This window comes from Bufo bufo, chromosome 3, assembly GCF_905171765.1.
Source record: "Bufo bufo chromosome 3, aBufBuf1.1, whole genome shotgun sequence".
In the NCBI taxonomy this organism is placed as follows: Eukaryota; Metazoa; Chordata; class Amphibia; order Anura; family Bufonidae; genus Bufo; species Bufo bufo.
In genome coordinates, this window is record NC_053391.1 from 412,143,933 (window position 1) to 412,165,400 (window position 21,468).

The 21,468-nt window shown below is 41.8% G+C and overlaps 1 protein-coding gene across 3 annotated transcripts in view; it reads left to right on the forward strand.

Moving 5' to 3' along the window:
* The window catches only part of MSI2 (musashi RNA binding protein 2), a 691,995-nt gene that overhangs the window by 454,622 nt on the left and 215,905 nt on the right, over positions 1–21,468 (forward strand). For all 3 annotated transcript variants that reach the window (XM_040424888.1, XM_040424889.1, XM_040424890.1), the window contains exon 8: positions 2,859–2,941. In XM_040424888.1, coding sequence (XP_040280822.1) covers positions 2,859–2,941 — 83 coding nt within the window. The remainder of the gene's footprint in view (positions 1–2,858; positions 2,942–21,468) is intronic.

The following is a 21,468-nucleotide window of genomic DNA, read 5'->3' on the forward strand; positions in this document are numbered from 1 at the left end:
TTCAATAAGCCCAGCATCCTATGATCCATTACTTTCATACAGCAGTGGCAGCTGTAGAAAACACTGCAACATGTCTATATGAATTTGGGCGCTTGATTTTTCCAGCAGCCATTGGCTGTTACACTGCGCTTCAGGCTGCCTTCCTAAAGCTAACTCTTTTTTGTTCCCCCTCATGTTTTATTTGTTTAAGTATTGAGCAGTTGTTAGGAAAATGACAGTGTGTTGATTTTTAAGAGCGAATCGATACGCAGAGCTGGAGCCGCCTGCCAAAAACCTTTCCATGTGGCTTTGTCTGCCATATCCAGTGCCTGGATGAGTAAATCACTGCAAGGCTGATGGGTAGGCAGGAGGCATCAAACAGCTTTTAACTGGGCCAAATCTGTCTTCCTTTCTAGATTCAGCTATGGAGAGGGTGACAAGTGCTCAGGTCACAAGCCTCAAACTTTAATATCGTCTTCGGGGGCCCTTAGGATGTCCTGATGAGGTATTAGAGGAAGTCATTCAGGAAGAAAGGGACAAATAACCCTCTCCGGATGCTGAATGACCCTTAAGGTTGACCGCGACAGTGTTCAAAGACAAGTGCAGACCTGCACTGATCCAAGACTTTCTTATTACACACTGGCTGCTTCTCTTTGAGAGCAAAGATCTAAGTCCTCTTGTCTCCTGACCCTTATAAATAACAGACACGTTAACGCCTTCAATGCTCTTAGGCACTTGCAGACCACTGAGTAGTGTTAGGCGTGCTTCTTGATCCCATTACGTTTTCCTCATTAGTAAAGAAAAAAAAAAGAGAAGTCATCAAATTTTTCCTTCATGGCTGGGGGGTGGTTTGAGGAGGATGTTTTCCTGGTGGTTTCAACTTGCTAATTTATAACCCTTTACGTGTTTGATATGCGCTGCTTTGAATTTGATAGCACAGAGGCAATTATTCTTAATACGCTACAGATTTAACTCTTATTTTATTATATAGATAATTGGTTACAAGGATATTAGATACAGTATAATGCTTATAATGTTATTAGTATTATTATTTTAAAAGGGTTCTCTCATAAAGATAACCGTGTCCATATTCCCTGACTGGTGAACTGGTGTGCCATTGTATTAGGTACACGGTTGGTAATTTGAACGGCTGCCATGTAGTTCTACAGTGAAAACAAGTGCTCAGAAACTAGTGTTATCACTTAGGGGTTAGAGAAGACCAGCTTACTTTTGACCCCTTCCCACACTGCACAGTAACTGACTGTGGCACCTAAGTGGTGTAAGTATTTCTGTTATATCTTTGTGAAAAGATTTGACTGTCAAAACAGGTAGAGCTTAAAAAAAAAAGAAGAAAAAATGTGTCAGTAACAGATGAATGAACATAATTCTGAAGACGTGTATTTTTATAATTGAACTAGGAAAAATATTATCATTAGCACTTTACATTTGTTGTATGTCGGTTAGTTCTAGATTATATTGCAGTGGTGTTTTGCAAAGTAAGGCTTCATCCACACAACCGTACCCGTATTTCAGTCAGCAGATACCTTCAGTGTCCTACAGATCCGCAAAAAATATGTGTGCATGGTCCCATAGAAATTAATTGGTCAGTGTGTTATCCGCAAAAGTGCAGATAGTTCACAGATGAGAAATAGTGTCATGGGAATGAGGGCTTACATAGCACATAGTAGTTATTTTGTGGTATTTGATAATGATAAAAGGAAACATAATCTGTAATACGTCTACTACTGTACTTTAGTTTGCTTTTTATATAGGGCATTTCAAGGGAAGCAGCTGTCCGGACTGAGCACAACTTTAATAGGTGTTCACCACTTCTGTCCAGGACAAGGCTCCCGGCTCTGGTTGAGCTGCTTAGTCAATCGCCTATTATTGTATGCTTGTCGCTGGACGGATCCGGGGAGATAGCAGGATGGGATTCTTGCGTCTCTCACTCACCTTCTCTCGCACAGACTTTTTCTCTCATTCACTCGCTCACTCTCTTATGTTTACACGCAGCAATGATTGGGAGCAAACCTTCATTTGCCCATCATTGGCCCATGTGAAGGTAATGCCCTTTTTTATATGGGCCAATGATTGGGAGATGGAATGTTCCTGATTGCTGTCTGTAAAAATAAAATAAAAAATGCCCAAAAATTAACTGACAAACGAACAAAGTCTGATCCTCTCATCCTCATGTACGTAGGAAAGTGTTTGGTATTGCAGCTCAGCCCCATTCAATCCAACGGGACTCAGCTACACATAAGCCATGTGTCCAATGAACGTAACGTCACTGACTTAGGATCCGGTGAGCGCTGCGACCTCTTCAGGTCTCTCCTCAGCTGACCAGCAAGGGCACCAGGAGTTGGACCCTCGACGATCTGGTATTGATGACCTATCCCCCTCTTCCTATAGCAATAAACACTTGTGCTGGACTACAATTTAAAATCCTTTGCTTCCACACTTTCATCAGAAATGAAGGTGAAGAAAGTGAAGGTTCAAAACGTCTATATTAGAACAGTACATAAAACGGTATTCTGCTTGCTCTTTTATAAATGTTTCTCTCTGTATTTCATTATAGTCATACATTTTCTATGGTGTATGCTTATTACTATAGTTTGGTGTTATGAGTAAAACAACAAATAAAAACATTTACGAGTGCAGTCCTATTACTGTCTTCAGTTAGGTAATGTCACAGGAATTATTTGATCTCATACATTTGGAGCATGCCTTGTTTTCTCTTGCTTTTATTCTTAACTGACTAGGAGTCTCTTTATGTTACATTACTTTGTGTGGTAATTTCCTCTGAATGAATATACATCAAAAGATGCAGGATTTATTTTTTTTAGCTTTCACACGGTAAACATCATAATTTTCTTTTTCAGGTTTTGGTTTTGTAACCTTTGAAAATGAAGAGATTGTGGAGAAAGTCTGTGAGATTCATTTCCATGAAATAAACAACAAAATGGTATGTTCTCATTCCAGATGACCCTTAAGAATCTTATTGCTCGCTTGTGATTGTATATATTCAGACAGTATGTTTATGTGTAATGGCTCCCCATGTAAATGTCAAAATGTGATTGCTGGCGTGCCTATGGTGTGAGCATCAAACTGTATGTTCTTACCAGATGGTTCCTTGAGTCTTCCTTGTCCTACATATTTCTGTCCATCTACAATACAGTACAGAAAAATGGTGTGTATTAACAGCACTTACCGTGATATCTTCTTATACAGAGTTCCTAACTTGTCCTTAACCCTTAGGATACCAGATGTTTTTTGTTTTTGCGTTTTCATTTTTCTTCCCTATATTCCTTGAGCCAAAACTTTTTATTTTTCCGTTAACTTATCCATATAAGGTCTTATTTTTTGTGGGACAAGATGTAATTTCTAATGCCACCATTTAATATGGCATAAAATGTAGTGGGAAGTGGGAAAAAAATTCCAAATAGGATTGAATTGGGAAAAAAAACGCAATTCCTCCACCATTTTATGGGTTTTGTTCCTACGGCGTTCCCTTTGCAGAAAAACTGACCTGTGCACTTCATTATCTGGGTCAGTACGATTACAACGATACCACATATGAATAGTTTTCTTTTATGTCTAAACAGTGTAAAAATATATTAAAACTTTTTTTACATCACCATATTCTGACCCTCATAACTTTATTTTTATAATTACATCTACCGAGCTGTGTGGGGGCTTATTTTTTGCAGAACAATCTTTAGTTTGTATTGATACCATTTTGGAGTATGTATGACATCTTGATCACATTTTATAAAAAAAATTTTGGGTAAGAGAAGCGATGAAAAAAGGTGAATCGGCCGTTTTGACCCTTTTTTCCATTATGCTATTCGCCGTATTGGAAAAATATTTTAATAATACAGGCGTTTTCGTGCGCAGTGATGTCCATGATGTTTATATATTTAATGTATGTATTTATTTTTTATTCTACAGAAATGGAAGTGATTTTAAACGTTTATATTTCTTTAAAAAATTTATTAATATATTTTTAACAGTGGTTTTTTTAAACTTTTTTTTATGGTTTTGTAGCTCGTATCTGAGGTTACAAAACTCTGGATTATTTTTTTTTCTATACCATTATGTTTATTGTATATCTAGGGTTGTTGCGGGTATCGAAATTTCGATACCCAATCGATACTTTTGTCCCGGTATCGATACGATACCGGGATTTCCGTTTTTTCGATACTGGGCTGCGCTGCTGCGCAGTCTAGTATCTCTGAACATGAGCGCGCTGCTATCGGCGCGCTCATGTTCTCTCTCAGCAGCACGGGGAGAAGGAAGCTGTCCTCCCTCCCCCTGTGCTGCTGCCGCTGCCACCAATGAGAAGAGAGGGGCGGAGGAGGGGCGGCAATGAGAAGAGAGGGGGTGGAGGAGGGGCGGGCGCACTGCGCCACCAATGATAGGATTACTATCGGAGCGATGGGAGGAGACATCAGCTTCACTAGTGGGCGTTCCTTTTCCCTGCGCTGCGATTGGACAGCGCTACAGCCAGGGAGAAGGAACGCCCACTAGTGAAGCTGATGTCTCCTCCCATCGCTCCGATAGTAATCAGCAGCATGTGGAGCAGGAGAGGAGACAGTAATGGGGCACTGCTAGGGTTGCCACCCGTCCGGGATTGACCCGGACAGTCCGGGTTTGCAATCCTGTGCCCGGGTACAAGCCTTTCTTAGACCCGGACACAGGATTATTCTATTCTATTCATTGAAACTGCAGACAGTCAGTGTGGAGTCCGTCCGATCGCATATTTAAGCTGCTGCTGTCTGAGTGCACTGCACTGTCACTGATGATCAGCTGAGCGGAGCGCTCCCTCCCCCAGTCCCCCTCCTCCTCCAGTCTACAATCACTACAGTGATGCGGCTGCCAGGCAGGCAGCGCAGCCGCAGCAGCTCACTCACTGTTTAGTAGTCTCCAGTCTCCTCGCTCCTCCTCTGCCTCTCAGTCCCTCCCTCCTTCTCTCTGATAAGGAACTAAGTCAAGTCCACAGGAAGTGACATCAGAGAGAGAGGCAGGGAGGGAGATTTGAAATCATTCTTCCAGCAGCTCCAGGCTCCAGCAGCCTGCCCAACTAGTGCCCAGCCCAGACTGTGCCCGCTGTGCCCTGCTAGTTTTTCAACATGACCAAGACTGAGTCTGACTGTGACACTAGGTAATCACTTACTTTACTTCTAAAAAGGTATAAATATAAAACATTTGAAGCATGTTTGTAACAGTGTTTAAACAGCCTCAGGTTTCTGAATCTGTCAATCAGAAAAAACATTTATGTTATGTAGCTGATTGACATCAGCGATGGGCTGATGTCAGCAGTGCATAACAGTGTGTTTTATAACTCCCTGCCTGCTGCCGTTCTCTTAAAGGGCTTCTGTCACCCCACTAAAGTGTTGTTTTTTTTTTGGGGCCAGTTAAATTAGTTATATTGCGATATATGAAAATATAATGGTGTTACTTACTTTGATCCAGCAGTTTATTCAAAAAATGAAGTTTTATCATATGTAAATTCGGTCTCTACCAGCAAGTAGGGCGTCTACTTGCTGGTAGCTGCTGCAGAAAACCGCCCCCTCGTCGTGTTGATTGACAGGGCCAGCCGGGATCTCCTCCTCCGGCTGGCCCTGTCGGCATTTCAAAAATCGCGCGCCTGTGTTGATTCGGCGCAGGCGCTCTGAGATGAGGAGGCTCGTCTCCTCAGAACTCCCTCAGTGCGCTTGCGCCGATGACATCACCAAAATAGAAGACGTCATCGGCGCAGGCGCACTGAGGGAGTTCTGAGGAGACGAGCCTCCTCATCTCAGAGCGCCTGCGCCGAATCCACACAGGCGCGCGATTTTTGAAATGCCGGCTGGCCCTGTCAATCAACACGACGAGGGGGCAGATTTCTGCAGCAGCTACCAGCAAGTAGCCGCCCTACTTGCTGGTAGAGACCGAATTTACATATTATAAAACTTCATTTTTTTAATAAACTGCTGGATCAAAGTAAGTAACACCATTATATTTTCATATATCGCAATATAACTAATTTAACTAGCCCCAAAAAAAAAAATCACTTTAGTGGGGTGACAGAAGCCCTTTAAAATAAAGACATGATATGCTAATGAGCCTCTAGGTGCTATGAGGGCGTTGCTGCAGCACCTAGAGGCTCCGTCCATTCACCTTTGGCAGTGGCACGCCCATGTTTAGTTGATTGACGTCCGAGTTCTCCTCTTCGTCCCGTAAATCCTGCGTCTGCGTCGAATACTAAACAGTACGGCGCAGGCGTGGGATCAGGGGCGTAACGATTGCGGTGCGACAGCAATCAGGGGTGGAGGTGGGACATGGGCGTGGTTGGAGGCGGGGCATGGGCGTGGCTGGAGGTGGGACATGGGTGGGGCCTGGAAAGGGCCCTCCCTCCCTTCTGTTCGGGTTTGGCTTGAAGAAAAGGTGGCAACCCTAGGCACTGCGGGCGAACGGAGCGGCGCCCAGGACTAAATGGTGAGTGCTGAGACATCGCTGGGCGCCGCTCTGTGTGGCCTAATAGTGAAAGTCTGGACTCATATACAGTAGTCAGTCTTTAACACATACAGGAGGCGGGTGCCGGCAGCAGAATCGCATTGCCGGCACCCTGCCCCTGACAGGGAGCTGCGATCAGCGGTGGTCCAAAATCATTGGTGGTGCAGTGTGCCCCCCCCCCCTCAATCCCCCCATCCCATTAAAATCATTGGTGGCACAGTGCGCCGGCCCCTCTCAACCCTCTAGTATTAAAATCATTGGTGGCAGTGGCCACAGGGACCTCTCCACTCCCCCTCATTGGTGGTGCAGTGGCAGCTTCTGATCGGAGCCCCAGCTGTGTAAGCCTGGGGCTCCGATCGGTTACCATGGCAGCCAGGACGCTACAGAAGCCCTGGTTGCCATGGTAACATCCCTGATGCTGTGTGCACAAAGCACAGAGCAGCAGGGACAGTGTGGAGTCCTATTCACCCTGATAGAGATCTATCAGGGTGAATAGGAAAAGGGATGAAAGATCCCAGGTTCTCGCCCCTAAGGGGGGAAATAGTTATTAAATAAAAAGTGAAAAAAAACAAACACTAAAATATGAAGTATAAATCACCCCCCTTTTCCCAATTTCACATATAAAATATATAAATAAACATATTACATCGCCACGTCAGAAAAGTCCAAACTATTAAAATATAAAAAAAAAATCTAGGTGGTGAATGCCGGAACAGAAAAAATAAAATAAAAACTGCGCGATTCGCCATTTTTAAAAATGAGGAATGCACGTGGCTTTTTTTGTTTATTTTTTTCGCGTGGTATCGAATGGTATCGAGTATCGCAATACTTTTTCATGGTATCGAAACCGAATCAAAAATTTGGTATCGCAACAACTCTATGTATATCCATATTGGTACTAGAATTGCTCATTTCTTATGTTGGCCTGCCACCTGCTGGCCAAAATAAGAATTGCATCTTCAATACCCTGGGTCTCTTCAGAGAGCCCCAGCGTATTGAAATCAATTATTGGCATCCTCATTGGCTGCAGAGGATTCAGTTATGAAGCCCGGAAGCGCGAGTTCCTGGGTTTTTTACCCTTTAATGACCGCGATCAGCATTATTGCCAGTCGCGGTCATTAGCTGCGGGTTTCTGCTGTTTGAAACAGATCTGTTTAACACGATGGAACTGTTCAGCACAAATGTGAAACAAGCCTAATGGATTTTATTGAGAAGGGTACAAAACTACGTCAGTCCCTCCCATGACAGAGGTGAAAAGATCGGAGAGACTGGCGGCACGTGAAAATATCTGACATTCTCTCTGTTTTCTCCTTTCAGTATTGTTTGGTAATGATCACACCTCTTGTCAAGTGCAGCTTGTAGTCATTACTGCATCCTCTTCCGACACTTTGGGTAGGGAGGCACTTGAGCTCATGTCTGATGATGAGCCAATGCAGTTTGGGGGAAGTCACTCCTGGACCTGGTGATAAAAACGTTAGGGTTAAAAAAAGACTCTGCTTTTTTTGTGGTAAAGGGGGACATTTTGTCCTTATATTAAACGTCAAGGTGAAAAAGATAGAGTCCTCTTCTCACTCTTGGTAGTGTGGGTGGGGAATCTGAGAATGTACTTTTGTCATTTTCCGTTAGTACCCGATTTCTCCTGCCTGCCAAGGTGGCGCTAGACTCCAAAACTGTGGGAATTGGTGTATTTATTGAAAGTGGGGCAGGGGTTAACCTAATGGATGGCCAATTCGTCCGTATGCATTGTTTCACAACAAGTGCATTAGACTTAGACGTGTTTGCGATTGATTCCACTCCACTCTCACAAAAGTATTGCGCTGGAGGGTCTGCCTGCTCCTCTGGAGCTAGGTTTAGCGTTGTTATCCAAACATAACCCTACCATCGATTGGCAAGCAAGACAGATTCTTGATTCGAGTGATTCTTGCATAAACAACTGTCTTAACATGTCGCTTTCTGTTGTAACCACTAAAATTGTACCTTCTTTTATTTCTGATTTTTCTGATGTTTTCTCTAAAAGTAGAGACCAGGAGTTACCTCCACATCGGGAGTATGATTGAACCGTCAAACTTATTCCCGGAGCTAGATTGCCCAAGTCTCGGTGTTATAATCTTTCTGAACCCGAAAGAGTAGCCATGCAAGAATATATCACCGAGAGCTTGGTTAAAGGTCATATTAGACAATCCAAATCACCAGTAGCTGCAGGGTTCTTCTTTGTAAAAAAGGACCGAACCCTTAAGCCATGTTTGGACTTCCGTGAGCTCAATTGCATTACTGCCTGTGATCCCTATCCCCCTTCCTTTGATCCCAGATTTGTTCAATCAGATTGTCGGTGCCAAAGTGTTCTCTAAGTTGGATTTGAGGGGGGCATATAATCTGGTAAAGATCAAGGAGGGGGACAAATGGAAGACTGCCTTTAATACCCCTGAAGGTCATTTTGAGAATTTGGTCATGCCTATTGGGTTAATGCTCCTGCTGTTTTTAAACATTTCATGAATGACATCTTTCATCATCTGGTAGGCAGGTTTGTGGTGGTGCATCTGTATGATATTTTAATTTATTCCCCCGACATGGAGAAGCATCAGGATCATGTGAGACAGGTCTTACAGATCCTAAGGGAGAACAAATTGTATGCTAAGATGGAGAATCGTGTATTTGCGGTTCCGGAAGTGCAATTCCTGGGTTACCTACCCTCATCTTCGGGTTTTCGTATGGATCCAGAAAAAGTCTGTGCTGTGTTGGACTGGGATCGACCCGAAAATCTGAAAGTGCTCATGCGATTTTTAGGGTTCACCAAAACTACTACCGTAAATTTATCTTGAATTACTCGACTGTTGTTAAACTATTAACAGATATGACTAAGAAAGGTGTTGATTTCTCAGTCTGGTCTGATGAGGCATTACAAGCCTTTTCAGCTGTGAAGGAATGTTTTGCTTCTGCTCCTATACTGGTGCAACCTGATGTGTCACAGCCATTCATTGTGGAAGTTGACTCATCCGAGGTAGGGGTTGGAGCAGTCTTGTCGCAGGGTCCTTCTCCTAGCAAATGGCGCCCATGTGCTTTTTTCTCTAAAAAACTCTCTACTGCTGAAAGAAATTATGATCTAGGTAATAGAGAGTTGCTGGCCATTAAGTTGGCTTTTGAGGAATCGCGTTATTGGAAGGAGCGATTCATCCCATTACGGTAATTACTGATCACAAAAATCTGGCTTAGCTGGAGTCGGCTAAACGTCTGAACCAGAGGTGGCAATAACGCCTGTACAAGAGTCATAGATGCCTGTTCAGGCCATTTTACTCCAAATGCGCCTTAGACTTTTCTCTGCCATTTGTCAGGTGCAGCTTGTAGTCATTACTGAGGCCCTATTTAGTTCTGACTCACACTGCTTACCATGCGGTTGATATTTCCTGCTGGAGTTGGTTGAGCTGGTGTGTTGTTCCTTTGCATCTCCTGCTCCTCCATTCTACTTTAAGCTAAGTGCATTTTGTCTTGCATTTTGTTGTTCGCTTGTGTGTTGTCTAGGCCTCAGGGAGATGCTGGTTCCTTTATCTGGGAAGGAACCAGTAGTCTCATTCCCTGCAACCATTCCTAGGGCCTAGGTTCCGCTGTATGATTATTTCCACCTTCAGGGTCTACTCATACTGGCAGGAGTCAGGGAGAGGTCTAGGGATTCCTAGGAGGTCACCATCCCTCCCCCTTAGCTTTGGTCTATACTCTGGTCTATTCGTTCTGTGTGTCATTTGGTGTTATCCCCTCCCCATTACTAGGGAAAAAAACACTCTGCAGCATCAATGAAAACCTGAAGGCTGCAGAAGACAAACCGTTGAAGGCTTTTAATAAAGTTCTATTGTAAAATAGCCCAAAATAGGTACAATGCAGTAGAAAATGAAATGCCCCCAAAGGTGTCCATAACCTTTTAGGAAATAAGAAGGATCTTGAATTGGAACATCTCAGAAACTAAGCTCCTCCAGCCTTTCAGATGTTCCGCATCTGGAATGGATCATATGAATATTGATCAATTTTCTTTGGCTAATTTTTGCAGATTTATTGTAAAAGTAACTTAAAGTATAACCTTTATTTCAGTGTATTTTTAATATTACATAGGGACAGTGGTTTTAAGCATTTTTTTTTTATATACTTTATTCGGAAAAGATGTTTATTTTAACCAGAAAACAAGGTATAAAGAGTCTTCTTAGCAGTACACTAACTGAACATTGCTACTGAACACTGAAGATGACTCTGGAACATACAGGGGCATGTTTATCAACCTGCCTCTTATCTTACTACCCCACCATTTTGCTTCCTTTATGTGCACTAATGATCCCTGCCTATGTAACATAGTAACATAGTTTATAAGGCCGAAAAAATACATCTGTCCATCTAGTTCGGCCTGTTATCCTTTAAGTTGATCCAGAGGAAGGCAAAAAAACTGTGAGATAGAAGCCAATTTTCCCCGCTTCAGGCAATCAGAATTACTCCCTGGATCAACGATCCCTCTCTAGTAGCTATAGCCTGTAATATTATTACACTCCAGAAATACATCCAGGCCCCTCTTGAATTATTTTAGTGAACTCACCATCACCACCTCCTCAGGCAGAGAGTTCCATAGTCTCACTGCTCTTACCGTAAAGAATCCTCTTCTATGTTTGTGTACAAACCTTCTTTCCTCCAGACGCAGAGGATGTCCCCTTGTCACAGTCACAGTCCTGGGGGATAAATAGATGATGGGAGAGATCCCTGTACTGCCCACCCTGACCACTGGCAGCTCTGCTTCTTTATCTCTATTCCCTGTGCTTCTCTGTTACTGAGAGACCAGAGAAAACTGGACTGCCAACACTTGCTTATGTCTGCCCATGACCCCCCTGTCCTGGCGCTTGCTCTCAGAAATGGCTTTAGAAATACTTTATACAAAAATTATGGCAAAAAGTAGATCTGTGTTTGAATCCCCGGCCAACAGTGGCCTCATCTGCTCAAGGAGCTGTATACTTTTACATTCCTTTCTTTGTTTTTGTTTTTTTAGCTCGGTCTAATCTGTGTAATATGAGAGAGCTACAGTAATATTTGAAGTAAATTAACAGAATTTTATATACACCCATTTTGATATATTTTAGCTTATATCCTCTTTACTCTTTGTGAAGCACCGTTCCCTGCTTCTTCAAACAGTGTAGTTATGTATGCATTGTATATTGGCCTTGTATGTGTTCACAGAGTATAAATTCAATAATGGAGCTTTTAGATCGGATAAGATCAAAGCAATCTTCTTAGCATATGCTGGAGGCCTGACTCAATATTTGACTTGCTAATTCTTTCCTAGGGCACGGAAATAATATTGTTCATTTTGTTATTACCGTTGCATACAACCAGGATATAAAAATACCTTATATTAACGCTATTTAAATCCTTTTTGTCCCTAAAATACTGTACTGGATCATCAACTGTTTCACTAATCAAGCTATTAGAAAGTGCTTTTCTGAAGGGTCACTTTTACTTGGTAGATAATTTAGAGCTCTTGAACCAATTATGTAAATTGTTTGTGTCTTATTTAGTAGTAAAGGATTCTACAGCAATATTTATGTTCAGTTAACAAACTTATTTGGAAACCTAATACTGATTGGAACGGTAATGTGAATAATTTTGCAATTAGCCGACAATGCTGATCTTAACTTTTTTTTTTGTTCTTTATTCTCACTTTTGACCTGTGGTCATTTGTATCTTTAATTATTGGCTATTATAATGTGTGAGTTGGGATGGGAGGGGGGAGTTAACTTTGGAAATGCTGTAGGAGTGGCCACCCTGAACCTATAGGCTCCATCATCAGTATTTCTAGCCATTTGCCAACTTTTTTATGGCAGAAGAAGACTAGCATGGGGGGAAATGATAAATTCCCCCCTAATGAGTCCTCATATTCTAGATGACCCAGCTCTTCCTATCCCATCCTGCACATTTACATATTTTTTCCTCTTGCAAACAGCGGTAAGGGCGGTTAGAGCCCGATCCTCATGAATTTTGGACTCCCCAGCATATGCTGTGTGTTAAACAGCTAAAATACTGAAACTGTTCACTACAAGATCTTAGCAAACTGCTAGGTCAATTAAAGTAAGTGACCCAACATTTTGCTCAAGGGATCTGTCTCTAGTTTATGCTCCCCCTAGTTAGGGCAGCAAAAAACTGGTGACATATTCTCTTTAATCATGCCATACAATATCTAATGCTCATATAATGCAGAACACTGCCATATGATGCCCACTAGTACCCTTTAGTGTCCATGTAACAGTACCTGTATATACCTACAGTGAGGAACAGAAGTATTTCAACACCCTGCGATTTTGCAAGTTCTTCCACTTAGAAATCATGGAGGGGTCTGAAATTCACATTGTAGGTGCATTCACACTCTGAGAGAGAGAATTAAAAAAAAAAGAAAAAATCAGATTAATGAGTGGAGGTGGACATTTTAAAGGCACAGTAACAGGTCTTTGAGAGCCAGAATTCTTGCTGTTTCTCAGGTGTTCAAATACTTATGTTCAGCAATGCAAGACAAATACATTCTTTACAAATCAGACAATGTGATTTCCTGAATTTTTTATTTTATTCTGTCTCTCAGAGTGTGAATGCACCTACAATGTGAATTTCAGACCCCTCCATGATTTCTAAGTGGGAGAACTTGCAAAATCGCAGGGTGTTCAAATACTTCTGTTCCTCACTGTATATCATAGTGTCATGCATCTGCCCATTAAACAGTACTAAGTGTAATATTGCCATAATAGTGTCCATATTAATGCTGTATAATGATACCTGATTTACTGCCATACAACAATACACAGTAGAGCAGATATTATACCAGCCATAGTGCACAGACACTTACCACAGTGTTTGTTGAATGGTATTATTGATTGCCTACACAGTAGTCCTCATCACAGTTTCTGTAACATTATTACCAGCTATGCTACATATATTCTGCTACATTAACAGCAGTAACAGCTATTACATCTAATGGTTCTAAAAAAAAAAAATCCAACTCGCACTGCTCTCAAAATGAGCAGTCAGAAATGTTATTAAAGGGAACCTGTCACCAGGATTTTGTGTGTAGAGCTGAGGACATGGGTTGCTAGATGGCCGCTAGCACATCCACAATACCCAGTCCCCATAGCTCTGTGTGCTTTTATTGTGTAAAAAAAACTATTTGATACATATGCAAATTAACCTGAGATGAGTCATGTCCCTGACTCATCTCACATACAGGACTCATCTCAGGTTAATTTGCATATGTATCAAATCGTTTTTTTTTACACAATGAAAGCACACAGAGCTATGGGGACTGGGTATTGTGGATGTGCTAGCAACCCATATCCTCAGCTCTATACCCAAAATCCCGGTGACAGGTTCCCTTTAACCCCTTAGTGACCGCATATTTTATTTTTTTTAAATTGCATTCCAAGAGCTATAACTTTTTTAGTTTTTTCATCAATGTACTTGTATAAGGTCTTATTTTTTGCAGGACAAGTTATAGTTTTTAATGCACTGTTTTAAGTACATGTAATGATTGATTAAAGCCAGCTGTTTAGCTAAAACCCTCTTTGTTTACGTTAGTAAAAAGGTGTACTAGTGGTCACTAAGGGAAGAGGTTCTTTCACCAAAAAATGCAATGCAATCTGACAGCACCATGTTATAGAGCATGAGAAGCTGAGCAGATTGATATATAGTTTTGTAGGAGTACCTTAGAGTCCTTGCTGATAGCAGCACCAACCTGTCTTTACGCCAAACAGGTAGCAAACCTTTATGCAGACACAAGGCTCCCAGATCCCAACGCAGAGACCTGGCTTCTGAGCCCAGCTGCCTATTTAAGGACAGCCAGGTGCTGCCAAAACCTGGACCAACATTTAAAATCCGGTCCGGTATTTGACCTCACCTGGCTGTAAATCAGCCCAGCAGCACATGTTTTCCCAGACCAAACCTCTCACTGTGTCACACTATATATCAATCTGCTCAGCTTCTCCCGTTCTATAACATGGTGCCTTCAGATTGCACTGCATTTTTTGGTGACAGATTCTCTTTAAGGAATTCATTTATTTATCCAATAATTGATAGCTCATAACAAACTTATTTCCCCTACTGTCAGTCAGGTCATGCTGTTGCCAATGGTAACAGCTAAACACCCTTCGCTCACATCCCCTGCAATCCTGTAGAAAAAGCAAGAGACATATGCCTCCAATAGTGAAACACCACTACTACAGGATAAATCCCTCATACAAGGGTTTTAATGTACTCATTAAATGACGAGCATTAAAAGCATGTTAATTACTTGTCATTTCAAACACAGTGAAAGCACCACTTTGGTCACTGTCTCACTGAATAGAGTCCTCAAAAGCATTGAAGCAAACAACTACAGCAGTCGATGGGTCTGTCTCCTACGCGGACATACAGACTTTATTGAATGTTAAAAAATTGTCCTTGTGGTACTACTACAACATGGAAAATTTGTAATGCGGCAAACGGAAGCAGGCCTAAGAATGACAGTATATAGGGTTTTGAGGAATAGTGCATATGCACACTAAACCTTGTTTTCACCCACTTCTGCTCCCTGTGTAATCTCTCACACTAGCCTCTCCCCCTCTCTGACCACAATCTTCAACTGCCCATCCAGACTATGTACTAGCACTCACTCATACAAAACTCCAACATCTCTCTACTCCCACTCTCTGTAACTCTCTCTTAGTCTCGGTTTTCTACAACAATTATTTCAGCTTTTGACTCAGTGGCTCTCCCTTCCCTGACACACACACTCACAAGACCAAAGAAAAATTAAAAAAAATAATAACTTTCTACTCCGTCCCCAAGTGGCTTCTCTCCTACACCCCTCATGTTATATCACACCAGGACTACTGTAACATCTTCCTCTGTGGTCTGCCATCTAGCACTCTTTCATCTGTCCAATCTATTAGCACTCTGTCAGGTTAGTCCACCTCTCCCCTTGTTTCTCTTCTGACTATCCATTCACTGGCTCCCCATTGCCCAGCAAATTCAGTTTAAGATACTAACAACAACATATAAGGCCATCCTCAATGTATCCCTTCCTGATGTTTCGGACATACTTTCCCCACAAATCCCCACACGTAATCTCTGATCCTCTCAAGACCTCCTTCTTTGTTCTCCTCGCTCAGTCATATATAACAGTGCTCCTCAACTTCAGTCCTCATGGCCAACCTACTGGTCATGTTTTCAGGATTTCCTTAGTATGGAGCAGGTGATTTAGTGTCAGTGCATTAGGACTTATCACAGGTATTTATTCTGTGGGATACCCTCAAATTATGATCGGCAGGTGGGCCCTGAGGACTGGAGTTGAGGAACACTGGTGTATAAGATTTCCTGTGTGCATCAACCCATATCCTGGAATTTCCTACCCAGCACATCAGACTCTCCCAACAACATCCAAACCTTCAAAAGTAACCTGAAATCCCAACTCTTCAGGAAATCCTACCACCTGCCATAAGCAGTTTTTACCCACACCTACTGTGTCCTTCCCCTTTCCCTTGTAGATTATAATCTCTCGCGGTAGGGTCCTTTCCACTGCTGTATCAATCTGTCACTAAGTTCATGCATATTCTACTTGTGTTTTATGTTATGTATTATATCCACTCTTGGATGTACAGCGTTTTCAAATAAATAATGATATGCAATTGCATTAATAGTAACTTGTCTATAATGCAAACCGTATTCTGTATATTACAGTAACATCTTTAATGCCTTTATACCGTTAACAACCATAGTGTATGTTATGAGGTCTGCATTCTAACTGGAGTATACAAAACATAAAGCTGGTCTTCTAATCACAGTATGTTATGCAGTTATTTAGATGGTTGGAAAAGCAACTGTCCGTTACTAGGTTGCAGCCACTTTATATCCTTTTTGGTTCTATGGACTTTTTTTATGTATATTTTATTTTTTAGATTGCCGTTTTATCTCTTATTTGCCATGCATCACTCATAGAAGCCTCCTTTGAAAATGAACTCATGCCAGCTGCTTATATGTAAAGCAAAATATAATATTTCATCTGGGCTTTGCTTTATTTTGGTCTAGCAATCTTCACAATGCTGGTCATTTTATTCCTCTTTTATGTTTAGCTCTTTTTTTGAATTGTTTTTCCCCGTCTGACATTTTAAAGCTTTTATCTTTTAGCTGGTTAAATTCAAAGTGATGCCTCAAAGACACCTGTGGAATATAATAACCTGTTCTCCTGGTGGAGTTAGTATGGTCTTTATGTTACTGGCGGTCAACCAAGCGAGAGATTAAAGTTGCAATGAGAGATAAAGCTTTTAAAACTGATGTAGGTGCTGGTACATTAAAGAGGGACTGTTAAACCACAGCAGCAATAAGTGCCCATATTAAACTACTGAAGGTGAAAGAAAGTCCAGTAAGAGACTGCCATTAACACTTCATAGTGAACTGACAGCATTCCTTAATAATGCTCTTGGTGGACATTGTATCAGCAACTCACATTTAAAGGGAACCTGTCACCGGGATTTTTTGTATACAGCTGAGGACATGGGTTACTAGATGGCCACTAGCACATCCGCAATACCCAGTCCCCATAGCTCTGTGTGCTTTTATTGTGTAAAAAAAAACGATTTGATACATATGCAAATTAACATAAAAGAGTCATATCTTACTTGTGTGACCAGAGAAGAGTCATATTTTAAAGCTCTGACTCATCTCAGGTTGATTTGCATATGTATCAAATCAGTTTTTTTACACAATAAAAGCACACAGAGCTATGGGGACTGGATATTGCGGATGTGCTAGCGGTGATCTAGCAACCCATGTCCTCAGCTCTATACCCAAAATCCCAGTGACAGGTTCCCTTTAACAATCAGTAGTCTTTCAGGTATTGTATGTAAAAGAGTCCTTAGCAATGTACCTGTGATGGATAGGCTCCGGCACTTCAGATGTGGAAAAACGACAACTCCTAAGATGCATACTTGCTTGGCTGCTCTCAGAACTCCATACAAATGAATGGAGCATGCTGGGAGTCGTAGTTTCATAACAGCTGGAGTGCCAGAGTTTAGCGATCACTGGTATAGATCTTCATCTTACATCTTTACCATCCATATTTATTTCTGAAACTAAAGCCTGGCCAATTGACTAAGAGATTGTCGGGAGGGAAGAGTTCCCTCCCAACAATCACCTGCTAGCTAGCGGAGGAGACTGCTTCTATTACATGCAGCAATCTCCTCCTCAGCATGGTGTCTAGTGGTTTGCCGCCGATAGATCGTAATTAGACAGCACGATCTGCCGCCAGCAAGCAATGATTTTTAAACATAATTGCCCGATGGACAAGTGTTTGCTCGATGGACAAGTGTTTGCTCGTTCATCTGGCAATTAGCGCCAGTATTACACTGCAAGATGATCACTAACGAGCATTCATACGAATGCTCGTTAGCGATCATCTGCTGGAAAATCTGCAGGTGTAATGCAGCCTTAAAACTACAGCTGTCACTCAAATTGTCTATTAAAGGATAACTGTCGTATTTTTTATTTTTTTTTGGAGTATTGGATTGTGGTGATTAATATCTCCTTGGTGGCCCTATTTCAACTTTTCACTGTGTATTCAATTACCCCTTAATTCCACATTTTTGTTCCCTGTACTGCCTATTTTTTCCTGTGCTTAAAATAGGGTTGCTAGGCATGGTCCCATAGACTGAGCAGGCAGCATGCAAGGTCAGATTACTGACAGCCTGGGACTGTAAGTAAATGATTAAAGTCAGGTCCTCCCCAGCAGCTGATAACAGTGCCTGGGCTGTGTGCACTTCTCCCTGTCCCTGCGCTTGGCAGACGCTCCCTCACTCAGCAGAGCTGGAGAATGCAGAGTTGAAGCAGCGCAGACCAGGGAAGGGAGATCTGTCGTCTGCTCAGTGTATAAATGAAAGCAACATGTGGTAAGAGGACCCCTTTGTGCTGCAGGAGATTAACCCTTTAGGGGGGAGAGCTCTGGTTACTGACACTTTTGGGGGGCTATTGTTACAGGCTAGTGAGGGCAGGCGGGATTAGCTTCAGGGTGAGGGCAGTGGCGGCCATCTTAACTGAATAGTGAAATTGCAGTTTTATTCAGACTGGTTGCTAAGGGCTGAATCTTATTATATATGGGCTAAGTCAGTCTAATAGTAACTGATTCTGGAATATCATGTTATTAGTAACTACATATATGAAAATTGAAATTAGGGTCTAAATGTGACAGTTATCCTTTAACCACCTCAGCCCCCAGTGCTTAAACACCCTGAAAGACCAGGCCACTTTTTACACTTCTGACCTACACTACTTTCACCGTTTATTGCTCGTTCATGCAACTTACCACCCAAATGAATTTTACCTCCTTTTCTTCTCACTAATAGAGCTTTCATTTGGTAGTATTTCATTGCTGCTGACATTTTTACTTTTTTTGTTATTAATCGAAATTTAACGATTTTTTTGCAAAAAAATGACATTTTTCACTTTCAGTTGTAAAATTTTGCAAAAAAAACGACATCCATATATAAATTTTGCTCTAAATTTATTGTTCTACATGTCTTTGATAAAAAAAAAATGTTTGGGTAAAAAAAAAATGGTTTGGGTAAAAGTTATAGCGATTACAAACTATGGTACAAAAATGTGAATTTCCGCTTTTTGAAGCAGCTCTGACTTTCTGAGCACCTGTCATGTTTCCTGAGGTTCTACAATGCCCAGACAGTACAAACACCCCACAAATGACCCCATTTCGGAAAGTACACACCCTAAGGTATTCGCTGATGGGCATAGTGAGTTCATAGAACTTTTTATTTTTTGTCACAAGTTAGCGGAAAATGATGATTTCTTTTTTTTTTTCTTACAAAGTCTCATATTCCACTAACTTGTGACAAAAAATAAAAACTTCCATGAACTCACTATGCCCATCACGAAATACCTTGGGGTCTCTTCTTTCCAAAATGGGGTCACTTTTGGGGTAGTTATACTGCCCTGGCATTCTAGGGGCCCAAATGTGTGGTAAGGAGTTTGAAATCAAATTCTGTAAAAAATGACGAGTGAAATCCGAAAGGTGCTCTTTGGAATGTGGGCCCCTTTGCCCACCTAGGCTGCAAATAAGTGTCACACATCTGGTATCTCCGTATTCAGTAGAAGTTGGGGAATGTGTTTTGGGGTGTCATTTTACATATACCCATGCTGGGTGAGATAAATATCTTGGTCAAATGCCAACTTTGTATAAAAAAATGGGAAAAGTTGTCTTTTGCCAAGATATTTCTCTCACCCAGCATGGGTATATGTAAAAAGACACCCCAAAACACATTCCCCAACTTCTCCTGAATACGGAGATACCAGATGTGTGACACTTTTTTGCAGCCTAGGTGGGCAAAGGGGCCCATATTCCAAAGAGCACCTTTCGGATTTCACTCGTCATTTTTTACAGAATTTGATTTCAAACTCCTTACCACACATTTGGGCCCCTAGAATGCCAGGGCAGTATAACTACCCCACAAGTGACCCCATTTTGGAAAGAAGAGACCCCAAGGTATTCGCTGATGGGCATAGTGAGTTCATGGAAGTTTTTATTTTTTGTCACAAGTTAGTGGAATATGAGACTTTGTATGAAAAAAAAAAAAATCATCATTTTCCACTAACTTGTGACAAAAAATAAAAAATTCTAGGAACTCGCCATGCCCCTCACCTTGGGGTGTCTTCTTTCCAAAATGGGGTCACTTGTGGGGTAGTTATACTGCCCTGGCATTTTCCAGGGGCCCTAATGTGTGGTAAGTAGGTAAATGACCAGTGAAATCCAAAAGGTGCTCTTTGGAATATGGGCCCCTTTGCCCACCTAGGCTGCAAAAAAGTGCCACACATGTGGTATCTCCGTACTCAGGAGAAGTTGGGGAATGTGTTTTGGGGTGTCTTTTTACATATACCCATGCTGGGTGAGAGAAATATCTTGGCAAAAGACAACTTTTCCCATTTTTTTATACAAAGTTGGCATTTGACCAAGATATTTATCTCACCCAGCATGGGTATATGTAAAATGACACCCCAAAACACATTCCCCACCTTCTCCTGAGTACGGAGATACCAGATGTGTGACACTTTTTTGCAGCCTAGGTGGGCAAAGGGGCCCATATTCCAAAGAGCACCTTTCGGATTTCACTCGTCATTTTTTACAGAATTTGATTTCAAACTCCTTACCACACATTTGGGCCCCTAAAATACCAGGGCATTATACCTACCCCACAAGTGACCCCATTTTGGAAAGAATAGACCCCAAGGTATTCGCTGATGGGCATAGTGAGTTCATGGAAGTTTTTATTTTTTGTCACAAGTTAGTGGAATATGAGACTGTATGAAAAAAAAAAAAAAAAAAAAAATCATCATTTTCCACTAACTTGTGACAAAAAATAAAAAATTCTAGGAACTCGCCATGCCCCTCACGGAATACCTTGGGGTGTCTTCTTTCCAAAATGGGGTCACTTGTGGGGTAGTTATACTGCCCTGGCATTTTCCAGGGGCCCTAATGTGTGGTAAGTAGGTAAATGACCAGTGAAATCCGAAAGGTGCTCTTTGGAATATGGGCCCCTTTGCCCACCTAGGCTGCAAAAAAGTGTCACACATCTGGTATCTCCGTACTCGGGAGAAGTTGGGGAATGTGTTTTGGGGTGTCTTTTTACATATACCCATGCTGGGTGAGAGAAATATCTTGGCAAAAGACAACTTTTCCCATTTTTTTATACAAAGTTGGCATTTGACCAAGATATTTATCTCACCCAGCATGGGTATATGTAAAATGACACCCCAAAACACATTCCCCAACTTCTCCTGAGTACGGCGATACCAGATGTGTGACACTTTTTTGCAGCCTAGATGCGCAAAGGGGCCCAAATTCCTTTTAGGAGGGCATTTTTAGACATTTGGATACCAGACTTCTTCTCACGCTTTGGGGCCCCTAGAATGCCAGGGCAGTATAAATACCCCACATGTGACCCCATTTTGGAA